General features: G+C 38.0%; 1 protein-coding gene across 3 annotated transcripts in view; it reads left to right on the forward strand.

Annotated features, from left to right (window-relative positions):
* LOC146450731 (uncharacterized) overlaps positions 1 to 12,787 on the forward strand; it is a 61,001-nt gene that overhangs the window by 22,714 nt on the left and 25,500 nt on the right. For 2 of the 3 annotated variants that reach the window (XM_085100044.1, XM_085100046.1), the window contains 13 exons: positions 82 to 393; positions 1,881 to 2,168; positions 4,225 to 4,254; positions 4,639 to 4,772; positions 5,905 to 6,175; positions 6,780 to 6,890; positions 7,605 to 7,795; positions 8,157 to 8,279; positions 8,647 to 8,717; positions 9,023 to 9,063; positions 9,599 to 9,695; positions 10,275 to 10,374; positions 10,582 to 11,300. In XM_085100044.1, the coding sequence (XP_084956170.1) occupies positions 82 to 393; positions 1,881 to 2,168; positions 4,225 to 4,254; positions 4,639 to 4,772; positions 5,905 to 6,175; positions 6,780 to 6,890; positions 7,605 to 7,795; positions 8,157 to 8,279; positions 8,647 to 8,717; positions 9,023 to 9,063; positions 9,599 to 9,695; positions 10,275 to 10,374; positions 10,582 to 10,650 (1,838 nt within the window). In that variant the 3' untranslated portion in view covers positions 10,651 to 11,300. Of the gene's footprint in view, positions 1 to 81; positions 394 to 1,880; positions 2,169 to 4,224; positions 4,255 to 4,638; positions 4,773 to 5,904; positions 6,176 to 6,779; positions 6,891 to 7,604; positions 7,796 to 8,156; positions 8,280 to 8,646; positions 8,718 to 9,022; positions 9,064 to 9,598; positions 9,696 to 10,274; positions 10,375 to 10,581; positions 11,301 to 12,787 lie in introns of those variants that run through there. The other variant, XM_085100045.1, reaches the window with a different exon arrangement.

Consider the following 12,787-nt stretch of genomic DNA (forward strand, 5'->3'; position numbering starts at 1 on the left):
TGGTTGAGACATTCGCTGTCCTGTGTCGATTTATTTATTTATTTATTTATTTATTTATTTATTTATTTATTTATTTATTAGGACCTCCAGGTAACGTAGAAATGATAGACTTGCCTACAGAAACGAAGGTGACTGAAGTAACCTTGACGTGGAATGAGCCACAGAACAATGGAGCACCTATCACAAAGTACACTGTGTACGAACGAAATAGCATTGATGGTTTACCCCGAGATTGGATCAAAATAAAAGAAAAAACAAATCTCTCGGATCGTAAATTCGTTGTTCAGAGGCTGGAGAAAGACAAGGTGTACGAATTTGCGGTGACGGCTACAAACATGTATGGCGAGAGTTTGATAGCAGAGAAGAGCATAAAGAAAATTAAGGTTTTGGGAGGTAAATACTGTTGAATTTGCTGTTGGTTTTATATTGTAGAAATCTTAAGCTTAGCATATGCGCTGTTGGTTAAAAACTTATTTTATTCATCTCATGAATGAGAGACGATAGCAGTCATGTACACAGCTTAAGAACCCGCGAAAAGAAATCTTGAAGTGGATTCCAGCCAATAACCTTGATACCCTAGCTGGTTAAGTTTTCAACGGTTAGCGAAAATCAGTTTTCCATTAATGTTTTCAACTGATTTCGCTGTACCCTTAACTATGTTATTTGATACAACCCAAGAAATCTGATAGCAAACAGAGTGATTTTATTTATTTGTTTATTTATTATTTTAATAAGAAGGGATAGCCTCCTTTAATCTGCACCCGATGTCTTCTTGTATATACTTCAACATCTCGCCTTACTATTTCATGTGCTAATATAGTCAAGTAGGCATCCGTTAGTCTAAGAAGACTATGGAGTCGCCCCTCTGGATGTTCAGTGCGATACAGCGTCGGGTGTGGCTGGACAGGAGAATACGGGAGTGGCAGGCCTTACTGCACTGAGTGTAGGTGAAATCTGAGGCTGGTCTGTCTGTCTGGTTTTGGGCCTTTCTTCTCTGTCCCTTCGCCTCGGACTGTTGGGCAAGCGTGTATTCAAACTTGGCGAGGTTCTTTAATACCGTCTGTCTTTAAGCCGGTCGTTCTGAGGCAAAGGCTTTCCAGCTGTTTAGGTCGATGTTCATGGCCTTTAAGCACGAGAACGGATTCCTTTTCCTTGTGCTTGTGCCGTTTTTGTGTCGCACGTGTAAAAAGCCGGATGGCGCAAGCATAAGCACAGACGAAAGGGGCATAAAACGAAAGCAATCACAACTAGTCAGTGTAGATTCATTTTCAAGATGGCGGCCCTGACCGCCGTTCGTAGTTATCGCGCATTGTATGAAAAGACAAGTCTTCCGAAAAAAGACTCAATGAATTAAAGAGAACTTTTAGTAATATTCGATGTACTTTGTTTGACGGTTTAGCATCCTGAATGTCCTAATATTTCGCCTTGTCGTCCGCTATTTTGCATTCCAAAATTTTGGCACGAAAAATTTATGAAACTACGCCTACGTATGTCATTTTATCCTTATGATAGGTATAGACATTCTTGTGCTTATGCTTGTGCTCGCGTTGTACTTGCCTTAACGTCTGACTACTCTCAAGAAAAACAACTGTGTGGCCAGTTTTATTCCTAAGCTCTTCCTATCTGGACGTTCTTACTGGACAGCCTAAATACACGGAAGGTAGTACTCTTGATGAATCGTCCTCTTTAAAGAATTCCTCGGCTTACTTGTGGGATAGAGTAGCCATATCCATTCTTAACAAAAGGTTCACGGGTTTCCATTGTATGTGCAGGAAACTTTGGGAACTTTTATGTGATAAAAATATAAACGAAGTGCTTCGTCTAAACTTCTTAAAAAAAAGTAACTGTTCTGTACGTGGTTGTCATTTCTCGTCTTGCAGATGTCCCAGAACCTGTAGTTATTACAGACGCTTTAAATGAGGATAGCAAAATAACCCTCAAATGGAAAAAACCGGAAGAAAATGGAGCAGCCATCATACTGTATTCCAAATACCAAAGAATCGCAGGTGAAGAACAGTGGACAAACCGTGAAAACATAACTGATACCAGCAAACGTTCGCACGTTTTTAACGTAAAAAAAGGCGGGAAGTATGAATTTGTGATGACGGCGACCAACAACTACGGTGAAAGCAAGAAGACTAAAGTGCAGGAGGTCGAAGTGTTGGCAGGTAAGCATGACTTTTCTTCTTTTTGCGAATCTTCTTACCATAGGAAACGACAGAACGATATAGACGCGTTTTCTTGAATCAACAGCCGTCAGGCGAGAAGTATGAATTTGTGACGACGGCGGCAAACAGGTATGGCGAAAGTTTAAAGCACAAAGACCACATCAAGACGGTTGATTTCATGGTAGGCAGCTTACTTAAGATGGTGATGTAGCTGTTCTTTTGTAGTAGGTTTTATAGGAGCTTTTCTTTGAGATTTCTAATTCAGATCAATTCAAGCAAATTGGAGTAAGGGAAGGGATACGAATTTGTAGTGATCGCAAAAATAAAAACCGGGAAAGCCCAAAAGATACGTCAAGGAAAAACGAAAGACACTTTTCTTATTTGGCTACCTTAATGTAACGTAATGCATAGTGCATAGTTTCCTTGACATTATTATTGCCTTGAAAAAAAAAAAAAAAACAAACAAACAACAACAACAACAACAACAACAAAAAAACCGGACTTTTAAGTGCATTTCAATTTTGTTACAGTCGAACCTGTATATAACGGCCCTGTATTAAGCGGCCACCCTCTATTAAGCGGCCAGTTTTTAAGGTCCCGATTGTTTGCTCATACAAACGCTGCATTTGTTACATGTATTAGGCGGCCACCTCTATTAAGCGGCCGCGGCCACCCTGTAGCAGTCCTATGTTTGTCTTTCTTTGTTATTTTTACCTGTATTAAGCGGCCACCCTTGAATAGAAACTAAGCCATATGTTAATTTATGCGGTATTTTATTGTGTTTAAAATGCGATCCAGCATCACTATAAAGAAATAACATGTACAAAGCTACTGTAAGCTGATACTCGGCCGTTTAATATAGTTAACGCTTTTCAGATGCTCGCAATGTGCTGAAGTACAGTACCATAGCACGAACGCTAAAAAAAAGTTTGTTTTGAATATGCTTCACTCTTTAGCAAGAAATTCCTCTTAAATTAACTTGTTCTTCAGCAATGTGACATTGAGCAACTGTGAAATGACGGAATCAGATATTTTGTTGTGAACTGTACGTCATAGAAATAGAGCACTGTATACCGTAGGAGAGTAGAAGACAATTTATTGTATAGTACTTTTACTGACACAATGTTACGTATATTATACCGTTAAGTTACAAGTTAGCACTGAACTTTGTTAAAGTATTGATCACTTGAAAGAGTGTTGATTGTCCTATTGTTTCCTTGCATGAAGCGTTTTTGTATGATACACTATTAAAATTGACATTAGACCAACGCCCACTGAGTATTTTTAGTGATCCTGTATTGAGCGGCCACCTGTATTAAGCGGCCAGTTACTCAAGTCCCGAGGGTGGCCGTTATATACAGGTTCGACTGTATAATGAAAAGATTGTTTTCAACCTTTCTTTTTTTCCGATGGTCGTATTTTTATGTTTCTTTTCAACTAGCGCCGGCTTAGAGTGACAGGTTAATGACAAATTTTAAGGGGCTTATTGGATCATCCAAGGGCGCCTGATAAGTTTATTAAGTCCTTCTGGAGACAGAAGGATTTGATTTGAATAAAACTTATTTCTTTGTATTTTCTGTTTTGAATATCAATGCAGATTTGAAACCAAACCATGATTTTTGTCACTGCGATTTTGCAGCCTTGGATGGAAAATTGTTCTTTGAAGAGCTCTTGCTTACCAATGGATCAATTTGCAAGCTGGCTGACAACTTCACAATTTTTAGAAGTGAATCTTGAAAACTCTTTACGTTAATTTATTATTTATTTTTTTATTTTTAGTTCTTTAACTCAATTTATTATCATTTTCACAACTTGAACCCCCTTATGAAATCATAAGCTCATGCCTAATGCGTCTCTTGAATGCAAGCGGTTATCATCAACCTCATTCCTTTGAGAACCGCAATGATGAGAGTCGGCCGGAAGAAAACCTCCCTTAGTAAAGATTTTTAATCCTTAATGAAGACCTCAAGCTAGCCATTAAATATTTTTTTAATGATCTACTTATTCCTCAAGAAGAAAATTTTTCTAACACGCCACCATCTGAATCTCTTCTCAGCGACTACTAAGCCACCAGAGAATCAAAGAGGTAAGTGGAGCAGAGTTTCTTTCATATTTTGACTATATATAAATCTATTTACTGAAGGATAATGCCGTTCAACGGTTAAATGGGAGTTTAAGCTTCCCAGTATTAGCCACTTCCACAAAAAACATTTTCCAAAAAAGCACTATTATACTAATTCGGGACACTATAAATCAGTGAAATAAATATACAAACTGAACACAACATATGTTAAAAATCTCGACTGATGGAAGGCAAACCAGTTGGCCAATTACAAAGCGTGGCCTTAGATTTGAAAACGGGGCTACCGTGAAAAAAATTCAAAAGACACACATGAGTAATATACACCTTACGAGCAAGCTGTCTAACGTTGCTGCTAAAGAAAAATACAAGAACTGTTCTATCTTCCAGGTGCTTGTGGTATTGCACATGCTGCATACATCTCTGCTATCATATTGTTGGTGATAGCAATTGTTTTTCTGCTTGTTTTGGTCTGGAGGATGCGCCGTCGGCCTTGCCCAAGATGCAGGGATCTTATAGCTATGGTAAGTGATGCAATACAGTCATCCTACGACATCCGCATCGTACAGAAGTTACTACTGCTGTTTATAGTATATAAAAGTACAGATAACGGTTCGTTTTGTTTTTGCATAAAGTGTAGTTTAAAATCAAGCATGCTGCATGCGTTCGGACAGTTTAGGTCAGTACTTCCAGCCTAGCTGTATTACACGAGGTATCGGGTCAATGTTATTCACTTAAGTATTGTAATTTGCTTTTGTTCAATTTCTTATTAAACTTGCAATCGTTTCTAAATTATTGTAGGTTTCGAAGACATTCAAATTGTGAATCAATTGGTTCAATCAGACTTGGGATCACAGTCTTTGATAACGGTGCATTGCAATGTAGCTAGCGAAACACGCTTACCAAGGTCTTGAAGAGCGGCTGCTTTCATTCGCGCTTCATTTAGCCACGCAAAATAACGTATAACGGTGTGCAGATATTCGTTATGTACGTTTGTAACAACGTGCAACTTCGGGCTCAACTCTTTTTAACCTCTTACACCGTAGTATTCAAAACGCCGAGTCACTTTTTTTTTTTTCAAAGCTTCAATTGATACCTACAATTTTTAAATTTTATAGATACTAGGTTCCTACAAATTTTTGCATGCTTGTTTATATTTTATACTTTTTTAAATTATTGCTTGTATCTTTAAATTTATGTCTTGTGTTTTTAAATTCTATTCTGTATTTTTAAATTATTACGATGTCTTCTATTTTTAATTATTATATTTTTCAGTCCAGGACCCCTCTGGACATCAGCCTCGTTGCTGAATGGGCCACCCTGGCAAAATATAATTTACCTTACCTTACCTTACCTTACCTTACTTCTTAAGCTCCTCTTCGAATAAATCTTTCGTCATTGGAACAATTGGTTAACATTATTGAAGCCGCAGAATGTTCGATTTTACTTGGTTTAATACCACTATCCTCACCCTGACTCATTCCTTAGTCATTGGGATATTAATATTATTCCGTTGCATGTAATTACCAACTGTTAGCATTGCTGGAATGTACTTTTGAGATCGTTCACCAGGCTGAACACATTGAACTTGCTTCTATTTATTTCTATTTATTTCGTTTCATATTGATAAATATTTTGCTTACTATTTCCCACTAGAATCCAGTAGCTACGCAGGAAAAAGAGGATACACAACGCTCAAACGGGAAGCGGGTAAATGAACCACCGACTTATGCAACACCAGTAGTCTCCACGGTTGGAGACTATATGCCACTTCATCCCTCAGGAAGAAGCTGGGAAATCAGTCGGGAGCAAGTAAACGTCATCAAGGTTATTGGCAAAGGAGCATTTTCACAGGTTGCCCAAGCAACAGTAAGAGACATGCGCGGTAGACAGGAAAACATAATAGTAGCGGTAAAAATGCTGAAAGGTGGGTTTTAATTAAAAAATGAAATGTGTAATTTTATTACGTTGTCATGACAAAAATTTAATAAATAAATAATAATGGAACTGAGAGATGAAGAATATTTCAAAAAGGCTAGCGAACGTTATATTTGTAATAAACCTTATACACCTAATGATATTAATTTTCATGTTAGCATCACCTAAAGCCCTCACAAATAGGAGTCGCATTGCTTGTTTGGAACTTTCGATTTATGAGGTTACATTGGGTCAAAAAGATGTACTTGCAAATTGACGGAAGTTAAGTGCAAGTACTTTTAACCATTCTAATAGAGCTTTCTGCGCTTGCACGTACCAAGGAACCAACACTAAGACGCCTTTAATCATTGCTAAAGTTTGGTGGAGTTGAGTCGATTTGAGTGGAAACGCAGGTAGACGTAAGCTATTGTTTATAAAGACACACAAGTCCTGGCGAAACAAATTAAATACTGTTGAACATTATGGGGCATTTTTCAATACAGCATTCTTAGCAGGTTTTTTGCACTCCCACAAAATCAGGGTGTGTGGATAACTGATGGAGAGGCGTGCATTACCACTGCCATGGAAATAGTTTCCTTTTTCCTTCTCTCCAGAAGATGCTCCTGATTCAGACAGAAAGGATTTGCTTTCAGAACTTGAATTGATGAAAAAACTAAAACCTCATCCTCATGTGATCAAGCTTATTGGATGTGTCACGCAGAATGGTAAATGAACACCGCGATATTGATATCGGTTGACACTAGTTCCCACATTTCAAACTTACTTAGGACATCTAATGAGGTTTAGCAAATGTAGTATTCATTATCGTCATAGAACTGTCGTACACGCGAACAGAACCCCATTCATTTAACAAAGAAATGACTGAATAGAGATCCAGTTAGGCAGTATTCTGGGGCTTAGCAACGATCTGCAATATTTTTGGTTAAGCACTGATTTGGAAACGTTTCATTTCTTGTGATAAGTAACTCTAAAATAAGTAAAGTTACAATCTTCAGCGGTTATTTCTCATTGGTGTAGGGGTTATGGTGTCAGGGTTGGAAGGGTACACTATCCTGATTTCTTCGATCCTCCTTTTACTCTAAAGTTTCAAATAAGTTTACTTTATGTAATTTCAAGTGAGTGGCAGCAGTCAGTTTGAGGTATGGAAATAAGTTTTAACTAATAACATCATATTTTCAGGGGCATCTGTTTGCTATATACTTACAAATACACAAGGTTCTTTCGTTCCAATAAATTAAAACAAATATAGGAACTTAATAACACCTCTGTTAACAGTACAGGGATACTAGGTAGTAATTTTCATAGATCGCCTATTCAAACATTACTGATGAACATCTGGAGCTATTTTCCCAACTTTTTATGAACAGTCTTCTATTTTGGGTTTTTCTATTTCCTGACATAAAACTTGTTTTTTATAGACCCCCTGTTGGTCCTTATTGAGTATGTGCCATTTGGTGACCTGCTGGGATACTTAAGGAAGAGCCGAGGACTAAATGACACGTACTATAAGGACCCAGATATTAAACCGCAGACCGATCTAACCGCCGAACAGTTGTTGAGATTTGCTTGGCAGGTTGCTGATGGAATGTGCTATTTATCTTCAAAAAAGGTTTGGGTCAATTTCGTGTGCGAATGTCGCCCACATTAACAAAAAAAAATTATACTTAATATTTTGTGGCTTTCCTGTGTTGCTGGTATCATATTTCTGTTACAAGTAAGGGTAAAAGTTGTTCCAGTGTAATTTGATAAGAACATCTGCGCAACTGTCTTGAAATATGTTTGTGGGAGTTGGGGGACATTTTTTTCAATCTAGGACATACATAAAAAGCCTCTTGGATGATAGCTATAGATTACTCAGATAACAGACATGTAGGTCAGTATTTCTCGTCCCAAAAGTTCGTCGCTTTCTCTCAAACATTTTTTAAAACGATTTTCACCGACACTGCACGCAGATACATCGTTTCTTTTAGATAATCCATCGGGACTTAGCGGCGAGAAATATTCTTGTTGGAGAGGGAGAGGTGTGTAAGGTGACAGATTTTGGGATGGCAAGGAATGCAAACCAGGATGACATTTACACCAGAAAAAGCCGGGTAAGAGTACAAATAAGAATGAAATTGAAATGTTCAATCCTATCTAGGTCTTAAAGAGCAGAGGGCATTGAGCAACAATTTACTGAATCTCCGGCATAGAATTGAATGGAGCAGAAATTTTCCAGGTATTGATTTCGATAATGGTTGACCAGCCTCTAGATCTTCTCCCTTTTTTGAAAATTGAAAATACCGGAAATCTTCTGATCTTTTTTCGAGTTCCAGGTTAGCCGGAAAAAGTGCTCAATTTATAGCCGTGAATTGACGAGTAAAGGACAGGGACTTTCACTGAATTAAGAGTTACGGTACGCTAAATATATTTGATGTTATGTTGTTCTGATATTTTTATGGTGGTAATTTTTTTTCATAGGGCCGACTGCCTGTAAAGTGGACTGCGTATGAGGCCTTGTTATATGGAACATACACCACCCAAAGTGACGTGTAAGTACTTCAACTGAAACTGAACGATTTTGGCTTTCTGATATAGCGATTGTATTTATGACGTGTTAAAATAAAATTCACCTTTGGCCACACAGCTTTCGTCTTCCTAAGAGAATAGATTCCATAGCTTCCGCAGGACATCTTTTTCAATTGTTTCTTCCTTGCTTGCTTGCTTCCTTCCTTCCAGTCTAACTTTTTTTTTAAACTTTGTTCAGCCGTTATTGATTGATTGATTGATTGATTGATTGATTGATTGATTGATTGATTGATTGATTGATTGATTGATTGATTGATCCTTTTTGCAGGTGGAGTTATGGAATTCTTCTTTATGAAATCCTCACTGTCGGTAAGTTGAATGTTACTTTTCACTGATTTATGTTGCTACGATAATACTACACGAGGAAGAAAGAGCTGATTTCTGTGAAATACACAGATTGAGGGCCAACCAGAAACAACGTCAGCACTATTCTCCGGCACTGCACAATTAATTAGCTCATAGCACAAATTTAAGTGATCTCTTCGCATTTCCCCATAATGGCGCATGCTGACTGTGGTGGTAATGTTTTGCGCTCCTGGTGTATAAATGTTATCGCTAAACCTGGAATGGGTCACCTTATATGTGTACTCCGGAACGGCAGTCAGCTTCATGACCTCCCCACCTCCCCTGGTGGCGGTTGACAAGCAAAGATTGGTTATATCCTCGTTGCATACCTATTGCCTCATAAGTCGCGGACTCTTCCCATAACCTTATGCGATGAGGTAATGAGTATGTAGTGAGGATATAGTACTGTTGTCATTGTGGGAACAAATTAGCAACTGTAGTACAAACAAATATAACAACGGCAATAGGCATAATTCAAACCTCTCGTTTTGCTCTGTAGGCGGATCTCCATACCCGAATATAAATGCTCGCCATATCGCCAGGAAAATTCAAGAAGGATACAGAATGCCAAAACCAAAACATGTGGATAGCAAACTGTAAGTAAATGAAATGAAGTTGATATTTCTGTAGTTAAGGTTGTTTCTAAGTTTTGTTGTTGTTTCCTACAGTCTGCTTGTATTCAATACAGGGTGTTGCCTAGCTCATATTAATGAAAAATTCGTAACAGTTGATAAAGCTTATGGATTTGTTCGTCATCTTTCTTATCGTTCCTTTTCTCGCCATGCTTCCAGCCCATATAACAAAATGACATATCGAACATTCTCTCATTGGTGTCAGTTCTTAGTGCTTTCACCTGCATGTTAATCGATCATCTGGTTGAAGAACGGATCACACCTACTGATCACTGATCATGTGTATTCACCTAACATAATTCAAGGGATTCATCCATTGTATCCAGCAGCGTGTTACGTGGGTTACACAACGAGGATAGGATATTTCAACTTTTTTTTATCGCGGAGAACAACTTGAAACCTCTATCGTGTTGGAAAGAGAGCATGCGCAAAACCAGCAACACTATGAAGTTTAATAATATTCATTTCCCACCTCTAACTAAATTTCGAACATTACAGTTGATGTTACACATGTACACCGTTTTGCTATTTGTCATGGTTTAGGTTCGAGATTATGCTAAAGTGTTGGGAAGAAAACCCGACTGATCGACCCACGTTTGATGAACTTAGGAAGACCATGAAAGATATGGGGAAAAAACACAAGGTAAGGGGATACTGTTAAATATTATCAACTTTAATTTAAAAAAAAAGGGAGGAGGGGGGAGTGGTGGACCGAATTCATATAAAATTAAGCTTGCGCAAGAAAAACACTGAGATGCTACTCGCTTTTTGATTAACCTGCGAACGCAGAAAATGAAGCGAAAGCTTACAAATAATGGTACTAACGTTTGGAGTATTTTCCTTTTTACAGACATACGTCAACCTCAATGAGTACGACAACAGGATGTACGTGAACCTCAGTGATCTGACAGCAGAGTAGAGCTAATGGAAGAGATTTCCATATACCGATAAGCAGTTTAAAGGAACAAAAACTGTCGTTTAAATAACACTTCTTCTTGTTCGAAAAAGAATATGCAGTTTTTGTTGCTGCGAACAACTCAACAAAAAATAGAGTTTATAATAACGCTGACGGCCAAATTGAAAACTGAATTTTAAGTTCATAACTCGTAGCTAAATAGCTCAGTTGCATCAGTTTCAACAAGCATAAACGAGTCAGTTTTATTTAGCAGTTGTTCGCTCAGCAAGCCAAGTGAATCGGTAAGTTTCTTAATGTTTAAAGGGGAAGTATCATGGGGTTTTTTGGTATCTTTTCTTAAAAATGCTGAAATAAGACCTTCACTTAGCTACAAAATAATTCTAGAACAACGAGAGGAAAGAGATCAACTCAATTCTTGAAAGGAACAATTCGTGATCTGTTCTAGCGCATTTTGGAAACAAAAATGCGAGAACTTGCAAAACATTAGCCTTATGTTTTTCAAGTTTTAATCCATTCCAACCTACTCTGTCTCTGGCCAGAGGCACTAATCGACAGTTTTAATGCACTGGGGTGATAATTTATAACAAAACTAGACAATTATTTTTTGTTTCAGTCAACAAACAAACATTTTTGGGGGTTCTGAAATGACACCGAATTCGCGTAATATTTCCCCTTTAACCCTGTTGCCGTAGACCATGAAAATAGATGCATCTGAGCTATTAAGTTGAGAGTTGAAAGAGAGTTAATTCACTTTTGAGTTTTAGTGACTTTGAAGAATTTCTGGTACCATATTTCAGAATGTTACTTAAATTATCGTTTTCTTAAATACGGTGAGAAAATAGATTACTTCAAATAGGCAAAGATCAGAAACTAGCAAAAGCAAACAGGAAAAAGATAGAAAAGAACTCTGCTGTAAACAAAGATTTATATATGGCAGTTAATTAAAGGATACAGTTTACTTCTACAAATAAATAGTTTTATGATAAATTAAAGAACGTGATTTTGACAGCCTTTTTTTGTTTTATGCTTTTGATTCTTCTGTTTGACCTAGGAAAAAAAAAACACGTAAAACACACTTTGGCACAGTTATTGTACTACTGACACTCAAATAATAGGCTATACAGAAAGTGATTCTTTTTTTCTAACTTTTGCCCATAGATCTCCTGGACAAAGCTTGAAACACATTCAAAAATCTTCCTCATTTGTGATGTCCTTGTAACCTAATTTTTTCTCTCGACTGAGAAGACAACCTGCGATTTTGTCGTAAATAGCAGCCATTTATTTACAGTTAACTTGAACTCACTAAGGGAACAGAAAGAGGTATAACAGTAGATTTTCCTAGAATGCGCTTTACTGAGAAAGCTCTTCCCTAAGTGGTTGGCTTCACACTTTAGCCTCGTTGAACACAATTCTTGCGTTGTGAAAGTCGTTGTGAAATCATTTCTACGCCCAGCAGTAGGGCCAGGGATGGATCTTCAATGATTCAACGGTACGAGTTCCACCGCTTCGAACGGATTCTTTGCCCACATTGTGTAACTTGCATGTTACAAGACTACTCGTCAAATCCTCTGTTGCCAAATCGACTATAATAAATTATAATTACTTTTCGTGCGGTTTCATGACTGCAATGTTGCTATTTCCGCAGGCAAGTATGTTTGCTTACATTTCCTTTCTCGATGTTTGTGAATTTATAGTCGATTTAGCAACAGAAGATTTGATGAGTGGCCTTGTAATATGCAAGTTATACAAGTGTGTAAGGAATCCGTTCGAGGCGGTGGAACCAGTGCCGATAAAAAGTTGAAGATCCATCCCGGGCCCTACCACTTGTGCTTCTTCTTTTGGCCCTATTGAAGTCTGCCCTTGAGTCCCCCTCTGAAAGCCGTCAGCTTGCGCGAAGTGAAATAGGGATCATAGTCCTGTTTTCCGAAAAATGACAAACGACCTGTGATTGGTCCGCCTCCGTGAACAGAAGTGAGTTGTCGTTGAAGCAGACGTTCGTAGAGGAGGAATGCGTGAACGCGTGACGAGCCCAAAGAGCGTCTGCGTAGGAGGCTTAGTAGATCATTTACTCGACTAAGAAATGAGGTGGAATTTGAGTTCTTATGAAAGAAGCCTAGCGTGTCAGTATTTGCCCATATCT

This window comes from Pavona decussata, unplaced genomic scaffold, assembly GCF_977016875.1.
Source record: "Pavona decussata unplaced genomic scaffold, jaPavDecu1.1 SCAFFOLD_429, whole genome shotgun sequence".
NCBI classification, from domain to species: domain Eukaryota; kingdom Metazoa; phylum Cnidaria; class Anthozoa; order Scleractinia; family Agariciidae; genus Pavona; species Pavona decussata.